Raw genomic sequence first — 14,556 nt, 5'->3', positions numbered from 1 at the left:
AACAGGTCACAGAAAAATACAGTACAGAAATACAGTTGCTCAGCCCTCTGCAACGACTTCTGATTGATGACGGCCATGTTTTTTGACCAGTCTTGCTTATCTATAATAGAACTGTGTAGTTCTGTCTTGCAATGCTGTATACTAAATTTAGCAGTGATACAGTCAAAATCCAAAAAGCAGATGTTGCATTACTGTTTTTCACATTATGCAAAGTAGCAATAATCTATCATGGTGGCCTTAACTGTCCAAGAGTCTTTTTTGTAGAGCATATTGAGATGCAGATGTTTTTCAAACTTCCAGTCAATTACACTCATGATGTGAGGGGCGTGGCCTGTCAAAGATTCACTTTTTCAGTTCTTAATTACAGTGCCACCATCAGGCCGATCAGGATCAAATTTAATGTGAAGCAATAGGGCATGATTCATAGTTATGGTGCCAAGATTCGTATCTCTAGCTCGATCCGACTCCCAAGAAATTGAGCAAAGGCATAATCTAGCATAGAATTCTAAGTAAGCCAGGTACATATGCCCTAATCATTATGACATTTCAGATCTTGGTTAATACTCGCCCCAAGAGCATGTGTACCAAATTTAGTGACACTCTGTCCATCTGTAATTGAGGTGCATATATTATGTATATGTGGTATTTGTGGTGCCCCCTATGGGCTGGGCTCAAAAGGCTTTGGTACGCCTATTCCTTAACTCGAACTAAAACTATCCACCAAGATTTAGGATGATTGGTCAAATTGTTAACGGACAATTTCCTGTAAAGCCTCACCCTTTGCGAAGACTTTTTGATTGACCATGATTGGCCATGTTTTTTGACTGACCTTGCACATTCATAATATGGATGTGTACTTAAGTCCCACAAGGCTGTAAACCAAATTTGGTGCTGATAGAGAACTTTTATGGTCCCCTTTGGGGCTTGAACCCTAATTAACACACACAGTCTGTCATGGCTTCTTCTAAATAATAAAAGAGGTATGCCTTCATCTTCACAATCAGGGGATATTTTCAGTTTTATATTGCACCAAAGCACAAGTTATTAAGAGTTTCAACAGACCTTCCTTGAAGTTGGATTGTCCTTCTGGTCTATCATGTGTCCTGGCCTCCTTCCGTCCCACGGGGCTTTGCCTGAGAGGCAGCTCCTTACCTGGAGAGCCCTCCTGTCAGGGAAAAGAAATAATCCGTCAACTGACAAAGCATCAGAGCAGGATGAGGAAGAGTACATATTTTACTTTGACTTATCAATCTGTGACATTTCCTACATTTCCTAAAATGCCTGTCATCAACCTTTCTCAGTCTGTCACGCCCTTCTTAATGTTCTTACCGAAGGGGAGCGGGAGAGTGGTGGGGTCAATTGGCGGGCCTCCAGTGGATGATTTCCTGACCAATCACGTGTGGGAGATGTCTTAAGAGGTTCAGTGCATGTAATGACTCCACCCCCACCACCTGACTCCTCCTGTTCTACTTTGACACCAATACACGCCATGCTGACATCCCCGCCTGAGAGGAGGTGCAGTGCTGGAGGGCTGGGCTCAACCATCCTGTTGAAAGACAAACACAACACACAAAACTAAGTGTCATTTGGGTGTGGTGAGGCTTGGCCACTTGCCATGTCAATTTTAATTTGATATTAGATATAATTACAGCAAAGAGCAGAGTTCAAGCACTATTGATTTAATAGTTTATAACACTGACAAAATGATAATGCCGGGTCATTCCTGCGTGTGTTCATCTCTGAATATGTCTGTTTCACCTCTACCTACTCGTTAGAAATGAGAAACTGCATTATGAACAAGTTAAAACAGCTTTGGGAGCTACCTGACTCAGAGAACAAGACTAATATTTTACAGCTATGCTAACATTTGCTAATTAGCACTGAACACACAGTACAGCTGAATCTTAAGGGGATGCCATTCTTTTTGCAGGTATTTGGTCTTTAACCTATTGGACGAACCTTTTGTCATTATAATGGTGCTAGATGAAACAACAACAGATTAAAGTTATTACAATATGTCCTCTGGGGACAATGAATGTCAACCAAAGTTCATTAATTGAGTAGATGTTGAGATATTTCACTGAGTGAATGAAAACTTTCCTGGTGGTGCTAGAGGAAAATTCAGAGGATCACCAAAGTCATAAGAATGTAACCTATATCTGTTGCAAATTTCATGGCAATCCATCCAATAGCTGCCATGATATTTCACTCTGGACTACAAAAGTGAAACCTCATGGCAATGTTAGAGGAGAGGTCAGAGGATCACCAAAGTCAGTAAGCTTCATCCTCAGGGGACTAAGAATGTCTGTACAAAATTCCATCACAACCCATGAATGGTTGTTTATATTTCAGTCTGGTACAAAGAGGAGGACTGACAGACCAACACTACCATCCTTGGAGCAAAGGTGCTAGCATGGCTAAAGACTGCACTAAACAATTGCTGTATGGTAGTTATGCATGTCATCATCTGGTCCTTCAGGAGGCTTCCGAAAGGTCTTCAGTGAAATGAATACTGTAAATTCTCAAATTTCGGGCACAAAATGTGTTAAAATGACATGCTAGTAAACACAAAAACAATGCCAATGCAAAGTCAATGAGCATCTTTTATCATGGTGGACACAAAAAAGTAAGCATGAAGAGAGAAAGTCCACGCACAGTGGGTGGGACAGGTGGTGGATGGGGTAAAACAAACATGGACTTTCAACCAGGAGACTGCTGTTGGTGTGAAACCACAAGTTAGCCTATTTACGTCACTTAACGGCTTTTACGTAACTACGCAAAGTACTTTAAGTAGGTAATTTACATAACTTTTCGAAGTATGCATGTTTATGACACTACCCATTCGTAGTTATTTTAATCGAAACCACAATCTTTAGCTAAACCTCACCAAGTATATTACTGTTTTCTAAACCTAACCAAGTGTTTTTCTTTCCCTAAACCTCACCAAACTGCAACCATTTCACAACAAAACTGTGACTGTTCCTAATAGACTGTGCAATGGGATTGTTTTCCTGTTGCCAACATGTCATTTTAACACATTTTATGCCCACCATGTAATGCTTCATTGAGAGGTTGTGTCCATTTCACATATTTATATGACTGTGCTGGGCCACCACAAATCCCATCAGCTGAGTTGCATTTTCAAACACAATTATCAACAACAAGAATGATTCTATTGACTCAGTAAATAGTTCCAAACTCAGCTTTGCTCCTCTTTTAACACCCCTTGCAGGTGTGTCACGTTAAAAGCCTAGGACAGATGTCATTATCAAGTTTCATTGGTGGTAGCTTTACAGTGATTGAACTTAGATGACTGGAATTAATAAGTGAGTTGAAAAGAAAACAGAGAGCAGCAGAGTTCTGAGTGTTACTTGACTCTATTCATGTAATAATGGATTTAATATGGATTTAATATTGTGGAAATGTACATTATGCTACATTTATAATGACAAGTAAAAATAAAGGCCACTTTGTTCTTATTAAAACAAGATAAAATATATGTATAAAACAGTATGAATTAAAAATAAAGACATATCTTTAATATAAGCTTGTTTCAAATACAGGCCTGGTTCTCTTTCTCACTTTCTGTAAATTTGTGCTGCATTTCAGAATGTATAAAACTAGTTATTCCAGTGATGGGTTTCACTGTCATTGTCCTTCCATCATGCCGAGGTGATGCAGATACGGTTGTTAAAATATGGCCCAAAGCCTCTTCACATGGGGCCCCTGGTGTCTGATGTGTCTCTCAGGGTCTGTTTCATGACATCGATTGATTGGGAACCGCTGTTCTGGGTCACTGCTGAAGTCAAGGTCAAGGGTTAGGTACTGGTTGTGTTACCACCACCTAAAGTCACAGCTAGGCTTATTGTCTAAGTGTGCGTGTGTGCGTGTGTGTGGGGCTATAGGGGAGGGAGACAGACAACGCCTCAGTGAGGGAGAAAGGGAGAGAAAGGAAGACAGGACAGGTTGAGTGAGAGAGCTTTGAACCACAGTGAACTTGAACATATCAACTCGGGCTGGTGCGTGTATGTTTGTGTGTATGTGTGTTATTTCCCAGCTCTGCAGCGGGAGGAAAGAAAAACACAGCAGACAGCAGAACAAAACAAACAGAACACACAAGGGCAAAAAGTGCACATATATATTAAGAGGCAGAAAAAAAGCCATTGTTGGAGCCGGGGAACAAAGGAAGCCGGGACAATGGGGGAGAGGCTGACAAAAGCCGCCGGCCGCAGGAAACAGGCCGGATAACAATGCCAGCGGAATGTGCCGACCAACTCGGGAACACGGCAAAAAAATGCGGAGCGCCACCGTTCTGCGGAAAGCATAATAATGATTAGAGCCCCCCCTCCACTTCACCCAGCTCTCCCAGCCGGCATACTGTGTTTCTGAACAAAGCCACCTGTCTGCCAGGGTCCAAGGCTCCAAACCTCAGTGATGTATATGCATGTGTATGTGTGTGCATGTGTGTGTGTGCGTGTGTGTGTATGATGAATCAATGAATCAAGTAGTGCAACACAAAAGTGTCTTCAAAACAAGAGTGGCAAGCGCCCTGGCAGATGACTTTGGACTGAACCACCAGCGAGTCACACAAGTTAATGCACTCTGATTGTATCTATTGATGACAGCTGAACACAATCAAGCTATTGTTCCTCTGCAATGACAACCCTCTTAGAATTAAAGGTGCAGAGTTTTCTTGTAAGTAAACTGTTCTGTTTACCTTCTTTGTTTCTCACAAAACAACACTGTGTGTATCCTTGAAGCCTAAATGTTCAGTGCATTTCCTTCCTCAAATGCAAAGTTGTTTGTTTACTCTGACTGAAACCTGCATTGTTTACATCCATGTTTGCTAGTTAGCATTATTCTTCTTTGGCCCTTAGCCAATGCTACGTCTCTTGGCAAAATATTGTCACCTATTGTTAACAGGTCAAAAAGCATGTAACCATCAGCAGGAACTACATCACCTGCATGCTTATGAGCATACATGATGTCAGAATAACTACTTTTGTTGGACTTTAGAATTGCAAAAGACATAATTATTCTCATTTTGAGACGACTTTATGCCACTGATAAAATGATAATATAATAGCCTAATAATGCATGTACACCCTGTCAGAGAGCAATGAATTTTTAATCTTAAGTATATTCAAACACTGAAATTGAAATATGAAAAAAACAAAACAAATTTTACATTTTACAAGAGAGTATACAGTGTATTAAATTATAGTACCTTTATAGGTATAGCCCAAAAAAACTTAGGTTGAGACAAAATTTGTGATGTCTTTTGCATTTAACAGACAAGCTTACTGAGGCTCCGGGAACAGGCAGTTACCTCCATAATCCGGCCAGTCTTCTGCAATCAGTGGACGGCCTGGGAGCCAAGCAGTTTGCTGGTGGATTTACAGAGTTGACGAAGTTGTTGGAGGGTAAAACCACAAACGAAGGACGTTTGGGTCATTGCAAGGCGTCGGCAAGCTAATGACTTTCAGGACTATGCGCCTTCCACTCCAAAAGTGCAGCCGCAGGCTACCGGTGAGCTACATTGTGTCGTCTTTAAAGTGTTGTTTTATTTATCTTCATATTTACGTAAATAGGCTTGACTGGAGAGAAAAAAAAACAAGAAGTGCTGCACCCAAGTCTTCTGATAGACGGGAAAACCCTGCTATTTATTTTGGCCTCCTGTTGGCAAAAATGCTGGTAACATTCTTCAAAAAGTCCCACAGGGTGCCTTTAACTTCTACTGAAAAATTGCCCCCTGTGTAAACTTTACTGCAACTACTACTTCAACTCCTCCTGCAACTACAACTACAGAGGACATGTCAAATATTATTTCTAGTATTAGTACCGCTATGTATGTATATTTTTTCAGATGAATAAAGGTATGTTGGAAAGGCCAAACTAAATTCAGGATAAATATAAACAAAATTTCTACATACCCCTGACATGGATTAAATAAAACAATATATGAAAAAACTAAGACTCCCATATGTGAGCGTTTCACTTTAAATTGCTGCTGAGCCACAAAACAAATGCTTCCTACATCAATACTGTGCTACGATGACAAAGAATCATTATGTTACATATTTTGGTACTGCTCTCCAGTGGCAGTGTTCTGGACCAAAATTAGTATTGCTTGTACTGCTACCAAACTCAACCCATTTTTATTTGTACTCCATTACTACTAGTAGCACTGCTCCTATTAGGGAGCTGGAGCCTATCCCCGTTCGTACGAGGAACCCTCTTGCTGTGAGGCGACAGTGCTAACCACTATACCACCGTGCCGCCGCACAAAAACACGGCAGCACAGCGCTGCCTAGTTTTACGGTTTGATCAGAGTCTGGTCTGAGTTTAAGAGAGACAGAGGCAGCTCTCTCTCTCTCAATCCACTTATATACTCTTTGTGTCCTAATGCAGAAGTACAATGTGTAGTTTGAGCAACAGCCCTAGAGTCAGATGATGCATCATCTGGTGGATTGTCACTGGCAAATGAGCAGGGAGGTGCAAGCACTGGTAAGATGGAGGAAACTTTGCCACACTTTGTTACAAACAATGGACCCACGATGTTATTACACAAAGTTGCTTAAAAATCGACAGTATCGAAAATCGACAGAATATCTCTGTGTGTGAGCTATGTTGGAAACCACTTGGCCTATACCATGTAGTCTGAGTGGATCAGCCTCTCATTGGGCAGAACGAGCCACCCGCTGAAGTCCCGCCCTACCACCTCCGGTTGCAGTTTTCAACACGTCCTTTACTAACTATAACAGTGTTTGATCTTGCGGGGATGTAGCCATTTTTCTGCCATGGTTCGCGTCCTGTAGGTGATATTTTTGTGGGCGTGTTACACCAAAACCTGTTTCCCCCCAGCAATATTTTTGCAAGCGCACCGTTGCTGTGGCACCGCCCAGAACGATTGTGATTGGTTGAAAGAAGTACAAGCAGCCGGGGCGTTTTCTTCTCCAATCTCAATGTGAGAGTCGGCCCAGCCAGACCTTTCTTTTCTTGAGAAAGGTCTGGTGAGCGAGACTATATACCATGATATACAGTATGGCAGTATAAATTACACTAATTCTGTTCTTATTCACTCCTGGTTACTGCTGCTACTGTTGTTGACTATATAACATTTTCTACTAAGACTACTGTTAGTTTGATTATATTAACAACATGGTATGGCCAAATTGAGCTGGTCGATGTGGCTCAATACTCACTATCACAATATTAATGTGAGTATTGTTGTCCTGTCTATAGACAGGACAAAATGGCAAAAGTCAAAGTTAAAACTCCTTCAAACAACCTTTTTTTTAAATGACATTTTACTTGGACTTATTGAGATAACAAGTATTTCTAAAACAGTAACGCTGTATCATCATCATCATCATCACCATCATCATCATCACCACATGATTCCAATAATACGTCTGTAAACAATACTAAAATGTCACCCAGTAAAAAATCCTAATTATCCATCAAGTGAAGCTAATCCACTTTATTGTTTTAATCAACTTTTACACTCACTGCTTGTTACTTCCTGCCCAGTGCTTTCTTTAAGAAGAAACCAGGTGTGTGTGCACCTTCACCAATAAGGAAAGCCACATTAATTTAACAGCTTCAACCAGGCAATGTAAAAAAAAAGGCCAGCATTCTGCCAAATACATTATACTGTTACTGCATTTCAACAGAAAGCCACCTGTCAGCCAGAGCTTTAAACCTGTGCGAATTGCGCGCTTATGTGTGTGTATTTGTACCTGTGTGTGTGTTTGTGTGTATGTGTGTAAACTCTGATTCATAATAAAACCATTTTACACAGCTGATGGTGACTAAAAAGCCTCCTAGCACATTAAATACAGCTGCAAGCCGGGGGGAACAACAGCACTCAGACTCATTTGATGCCACCTGCTTGACTACTGTTGACTTTGAACACGGTATCGCACTCAGTTATTTGTGTGTGCATGTGTGTGTGTGTGTGTGTGTTTGAGTGCGGGTGTGAGTGGGTATGTGTCCATGTTGTTTTTAGGTCCAAAACTGAAATTTCCTAAATAAAAAAATCTCTCCCATCATCTAAATGCTGTTTCAAACTCGTGTATACTTTCAGTAGTCATCTGTGGTGACCGCTGGAATAAACTATCAGCTATCAGCACACCCACAAGGATCCATATCAGCCTGATCCTGTCTGATTGCTATTTTCAAGTGATGTGTGTGGTTTTTGCAGAGCATTAGAGAGGAATGAGGATGGAGAGATGAAGATGGAGAGGTGCGAAACTGTTTAGCCAACACTGCAGCAACCACAATCGGTATCAGTGAGGGGTTGATTGTGTTACGAGGGGTGGGGGCGGCTGGCAGCGGCGACACACCGAGTTTTGTCCCACGGCGAGTTATTCCTGGGTCTCCCCTCCACGTTCCACAGAGGACTGGACTGTAGAGCTGCCACAGGTGGCTTTCACACGCCTCTGCACAGACTGTGTGTGTGTGTCACCCAATGCAGAGGTATGCGCTGAATCTCAGTGACCCACAGAGCCGCTGACAGCAAGGAATGCGTCAAGGTGCGTGTGTGTTTTACAAGCACAAAGGTTGTTGTTTTTTTTTTAAACAATGCCTTTAGCGTCTTAGCGAGAACAATAGAAACCAGTCAAGGTTATGGCTTCCCTCCACATCAGTCTCATCTACTTAAGCACACCCTTAGCCTATGTGCAGCTGACTGCACCCATGTGGAACCTGACCTTGTGTATGTATGTATGTATCTATGTATGTAGTGTGTGTGTGTGTGTGTGTGTGTGTGTGTGTGTGTGTGTGTGTGTGTGTGTGTGTGTGTGTGTGTGTGTGTGTGTGTGTCGCATGATTTGAATAGCATTGCCTTCTTTCGAGGTTATCTGATTGAGGCCAGTTTTCCGACCACCTACGGTATTGTTCAGCTTTTATAGGCACTCACCACATGCCGCGAAGAAATCACAATAAAACAGACCTCAGAGCAGCTGTTGAGCTAAACAAAGCAGAACAAAGTGACCAAAAACAACTATTAGACCTCTGCAACTGTGTTCTGACATTTAACATACACAGTGAGCTAATAACTGACTGTAGTGGTATAAACCGCCCGAGCAGGTGAGACTATTTTTTGCTTCCAAGTCACATCAGTGCGTTTGAAGGATCACATATTGTCTATTTAAAAAAACAGGGGTGTGATCTGTGTGATTCAGCTATCAACACACTTATACCGGTTTCTAGGAATTCAAAAAAACAAGTGAAAGTGCGCCAACAAAAATAATAATTGTATCATATTTCAACATATAGAAGTTTGAAAAAGAAATACTTTTCCTGCTAATCACTGTCAAATTTGGGTTTTACAGCAGACGCTGAACTATAATAAAGAAAAAGGATGGCCAACATATTGTGGAAGAAATCTGTATCTAAATGAATCTGTCAATGAGACTTTCTGCTGTACTGCGAGGAAAAATCTTCAGGGAACAATAAAACTAGTGTCAGCCTTACGACAAATGACTTCTTAAGCGATTTCCAAATTTCCAACGTTGGAATAAAATCACCTCAGTTGGTGCGCGCTACCGTGATCTGGATTGTTTGGTGTAAGGTGGTCATAAAACTCAGTTCGAGCTGTCTTAGGTCAGTCCTTTTCTCATCCAGATGTTCTGACAAAACATGTCTAATATGTTTTATACGTTTTTAGTCTTGGCTCATGCGAATAGTGAAGTTCAATGATCTAATCATTGTCAACCAACAGCTGCACTCTCTGCAGCACTTAACAGGGTAGATAGTCAACATGGAGGGGATTCTACGAGGGCACAAGAACATTTCTCTTGTACTGTGGAGTGAACAAGGGTTGGTGTTTAATTCAGTGTGTGTCTGATCCACCAACCTGCACCTATTTCAGGGAGAAATCTCTTATCTCTCTAATCAGTTAACCAATGGAGGCCGGCAGCGAGTTAAGGCGACAAAATCCAAAATGTTAATTTTGTATGCAAATACAGATTTTCATGGATAATACTGACATCAAACTGACAAAGAGTACTGTCAACATATGACGCCTTTTATCTCATGCATCTAGAGTTATGTTTTTCCAGCAGGAGCAGGATGGGAACCTGGGAACAGGGACCTTCAAGATCCCCAGTCTTTGCAAAATCTGAAGTGTGTGACTAAAAACTCACAGTTTAGATGTCAGACTTTAGTCTTTTAAAAGTCTTTTCCCCAGTGTAAGTCCCCCAGCGTATGTTAGGCCTAAATAGGAGAGAAAGGGTTTTTTTGTCATTTGGATGAACTGAGCCTTTAAAAAGAAGCCCATTGTGGCTCACTGTCAGTCTGACCACAGTAATGGCTGCGCTGTTACAGAAGTATACTTGTCCTGTCCCCCGCTGTGAAGTGAATGCTCCTGCCGCAGCAGAGAGGGAGGCGATGGAGGATGACAGTGGACGGAGGGAACATGCATCTGCCCTCAGATAAAAATCAGCTCCTCTCCTTTGAGCGCTGACAACACTGAAACCTTACACTTCCCACGACACAAGAATCACTTCACACAAAACCTTCAGTTACCCAACAAGTTGTAACACATAAAACCTAACATTTCCCCCCCGGGGGATTGGCAATGCAAATTCCTGCTGTTGTTCTCCCTTTCTTTTCTCTTCTTTTCTTCCTTTGTTCCTTCTTCTTTCTCTCACTGTTTTCTTTTCTCCCCCCTCCCAACAGAAGCAGCTTGTTGGGTTTATATCGTTCTTGTCGCTTTCCAACTAGTAGCGCCTGAGGCAGAATAGCAGAGAGTGCACAATAGACGGAGAGAGAGTGCCAAGAGCCCGTCTCAGTGGTTGAGAGCAGCAGGATAAAGTGTTAGACATCTAAAGAGGTTTACTCGGTGATAAAAAAAATAAAGGCATTCTCATTGTCAACCCTGAGAGTGACAGCTGTAATGGCAGAAGGTTCCCTGTAGGAATGTATCAACGGCAGAAAACCACAACACGTCTCAGTCAGCTGGCTCAAGCACAACAGTCTATTAAACAACAACAACAAAGGAGCAAATGTAAAATATCTCACACCCTGATCTTTGCATATTTCCACAGCCAGTTCCATCACACTTAACAGAGAAACATTTGCAATACATTTTCTCACACTGTTCAATTGTCAACCGCATTTTGTGACAGAGCTCTCACAGTAAGTTTCCAACCTGCTGTGCAGTCGTGTTAAGACAAGTGTGAGCCGATGTATAAACAAATGTTTGGGGAAATGTTTCACGGTTAGCAATATTTGCTTAGGGATGATAAAACAATTCGGCTTACCACGCCAGCTAGTGTCTGTCTGCCCACAGGGCCTGGCTCGGGATGATCGCGTGAAGAGCTTCCACAAAAGTGAAACATCACTGAAAGACACCTAATCTCTTCTCAAATCTTTGTTTTCTTTTATCTTTTTAAACCTGCCAGGATCTTCTCCTTGGATTGACGATCAGGGAGGGATGTTGCTTTGCTTGCTCATCAGAGAAAATTAGGTTTTAATGGAGCCAAGTTAAACTTTTTGCAGAACTGCCGTTAAGAAAAAACAGAAAACGCTATTTTAAAAAAGGAAATTTATAGCAGCGCAATTCAAAGTCTTAAACCTAAATTTAAAAGAACACATTTCCATTGAGCCTTTAGTTTTCTCTACTGACCTGGTAGGGAGGAGTGGACAGGAGGAGATCCAACAGCGCTCCCTCACCGGAACAGAGCTGCTGACACAAGTCATAGTGACTGGCTCTCCCTTACCAATAACGCCTGTCTTTTCTACTCTTCTGTTACCTCTGACCCAGCCCCACAACTCCCGCCCCCCCCATCTCTCTTCTCAAGAGGGAAAGTACAAAGAGCCTCTTCTAATCCCACCGTCCAGGGGCTTCATTTGCATAGCATTAGCATGCTGTTTCAGGTAACCGTTGCCGCAGCCCTACGTGTGTGATACCGATCGAACATCAGCCCCATAACAGGTGCGATAGGGGTGTGATAAGAGCATTCATTAGCTTCAGCCACTTTCTAACAAAGTGGGCTTTATCCTAGGTTATGATTTCCAGGACACGTGACTATAAGTGGAGAAAAAGAGCTGTCAGATAAACGACAAAGCCGTGGAGTGTTAACAGCAGGAAATAACATGTAAACAACAGAGTAAGAACAACAGTGCAAACTAAGAGATTGTCACTGCTGTTTAATATCACTTTTTAATTGAGAAGAGAAGAACCTGTCAGAATTCAGCCTAGCTGTGTGCATAATACTCTGATTATTACAGCAGTGATGCACTAAAAAGCCTTTAAAAAGCTTCTTCTGGTCCTTATTTTTTAAATTCACTTTTTGAGTCAGAAAAGAAACCAATAACAAATGGAAGATGAATTAGGTCGTCATAAACTGTAATTTGTGATAAATGACTCAACATATTGTGATTCTTTTTGGTCTAAAAAAGAAAAACTTTCTTGCCATGCACTGTTGGTTGTTTTCCACTTAATTTTACTTGAGTTGGACGCAGTTACAGTAGCTGCTTCTGTGGCCATATGACTGTGGTTGGGTACATTAAATGCTACATTCTTATATTAAGCTGCAGGAAATGTTCCATCATGCCTTTACTTCGTCTCTTGTATTAATCATTTTGGGCCAGTGACTACATTTTTGCTGTATTACTACGAAACCTACCTACATTTTGGTACTCTGTCGGGAGTCAGCCGTATTTTCAACACTATACATGTGCTTTGATGGTTACATAGCAAGTGATGTACAAGGAAGTGCAGCAGGTTGCCAAGCTGGATGCAAATAGGTAAGGCAGTGTTTGTTTGTTTCAGGGCTTTCACACGTAAACACAAGCACAACAACTAATAAACTATTAGAGACAGTGGCTACGCAGACCATAGCAACACACACTGCTTTTCTACCATGTTTAGCGGCCCAGAGGTCGAGAGGTCAACCAAAGTGAACACTGACCCCAAAAAAGACACATGTCCCAGTAGTGACGGGAGCCAGAAGTAATAATGGTGCAAATTTCACTTTAGAGAATTAATTTTTGGTGTCTCTGAATTTGCAGTTATACAGACTTGGCTAAAAAATACAAAGCATGGCAAAAAATGTTCAAGAGGATCGGCACACCAGGATAGAATCCGAATAACTGTTAACCAAAGTCACACAATGACACAAACTAACTGATCAAGGCAGCAGTAGACCCTCAGCTCCCATGTTCAGCGAGGTAAAATTACTGTTTTTGTCAGTGGAGTCTGGTTTTGAAAAAAAAGGGATGCGAGGCAGAATGCACTATATGGGTGCAAGTCCTTCAAATCTCCAACTACGCTTTTTCCGCGTCCACATAGCTGCGAGGGTCAGCATGACTTTAACACCATCGTAAGCCCACGTCTGCGAGTGGACTGGGGGGACTGTGTGAACACCCAATATAGTATAAACAGAACCACATGGTCATCTGTGGCTTTGTCCGATTTGGGCTTTTAGTTGGCAATGACTCTTTAAAAATGTGTTGTGAGTTTAGTGCAGTTGAGAACCAGCTACAGAACTGAGTGATGTAATGAGCTCCGCAGTTGAAGCTAGCAGTCGATCATACCAAATGGAGTAAATTCAGGTGTGATGCAAGATATGTGGACATGTGCCACCAGTCAGACGGTGCACATTCAGGAGCACTTCACTGATCACACACTGAATATTCAGTAGGTTTTGTTGTACATACTGTACATAAATGTGAAAACATTTTCTGAACAAGAGCGAAATTGAGATCCAAAATACAAATGGCACTCACCTCTGTGATCCAGTCTCTAGAGACAGGATGGGAAAGGATGTGTTTTTTCTGTCCTGTTTTACTCATAGCGAGAAAACAGTTAAAGGAAAATAAATAATTACATATTGGTTCCTTCAGTCATTAACAACAAATACCTTGACGAGGTGTTGAAGATGTTAAAAACAGTGGTTGATAACAACTAGAGGTGTCAATGCAGCCTAAAATGAGCAAAGAAAATGGAAATCTATATTTTCTGCAACAGCTGGAAAAAAACTTTCTTATAACAGCTACAATGAGCCTTGAGCCGCAACAATTATCGATTATCAATTAGTCGACTGAAAGAAAATTAAAAGCCAACTATTTCGATAATTGATTCATCGTTTCAGTAATTTTTCAAGCAAAAATATCAAACATTTGCTTACCCCAGCCTCTTAAATGTGGGAATTTGCTTTTGTCATTGACGATGTAGTGAACTCATAGTTTTTGGGTCTTAGACTGTTCATCAGACAAAAGAAGCAACCTGAAGATGTCACTTTGGGCTCTGTAAAATTGTGATGAGCACATTTCTGCGTGGTTCACAAAGTGATGCATGTGGCATTTGTTTGCTTTTCCAACAGCTCTCCTGGCATTTATTTACTGCTACCTGACTGACTTTTAGAGAAGTTCAGAAACAGCTTTTCACTGAAATTTCAAGGCCTTCCAACGGAGCACTAAATACTCTTAAGATCACACCGACAGATGAAGTCTCAAAGAATCTAATGCGTATGTTCAGGTCTTGAATTATTATTTTATTTTTTGGAGAGGTCGGTAAGACGTTCACACACACATAGCAACAGA

The 14,556-nt window shown here is 41.5% G+C and overlaps 1 protein-coding gene across 6 annotated transcripts in view; it reads right to left on the bottom strand.

Moving 5' to 3' along the window:
- Positions 1-14,556, bottom strand: part of LOC126386278 (transcription factor SOX-13-like) — a 55,277-nt gene that overhangs the window by 22,337 nt on the left and 18,384 nt on the right. For 5 of the 6 annotated variants that reach the window (XM_050038513.1, XM_050038515.1, XM_050038518.1 and 2 more), the window contains exons 2-3: positions 1,330-1,546; positions 1,063-1,165 (exon numbers count right to left, since the gene is read on the bottom strand). In XM_050038513.1, the coding sequence (XP_049894470.1) occupies positions 1,063-1,165; positions 1,330-1,545 (319 nt within the window). In that variant the 5' untranslated portion in view covers position 1,546. Of the gene's footprint in view, positions 1-1,062; positions 1,166-1,329; positions 1,547-11,635; positions 11,700-14,556 lie in introns of those variants that run through there. The other variant, XM_050038514.1, reaches the window with a different exon arrangement.

The sequence above is a fragment of the Epinephelus moara genome, chromosome 24, assembly GCF_006386435.1.
Source record: "Epinephelus moara isolate mb chromosome 24, YSFRI_EMoa_1.0, whole genome shotgun sequence".
NCBI lineage: Eukaryota > Metazoa > Chordata > Actinopteri > Perciformes > Serranidae > Epinephelus > Epinephelus moara.
This window is presented reverse-complemented; position numbering and strand designations above follow the sequence as displayed.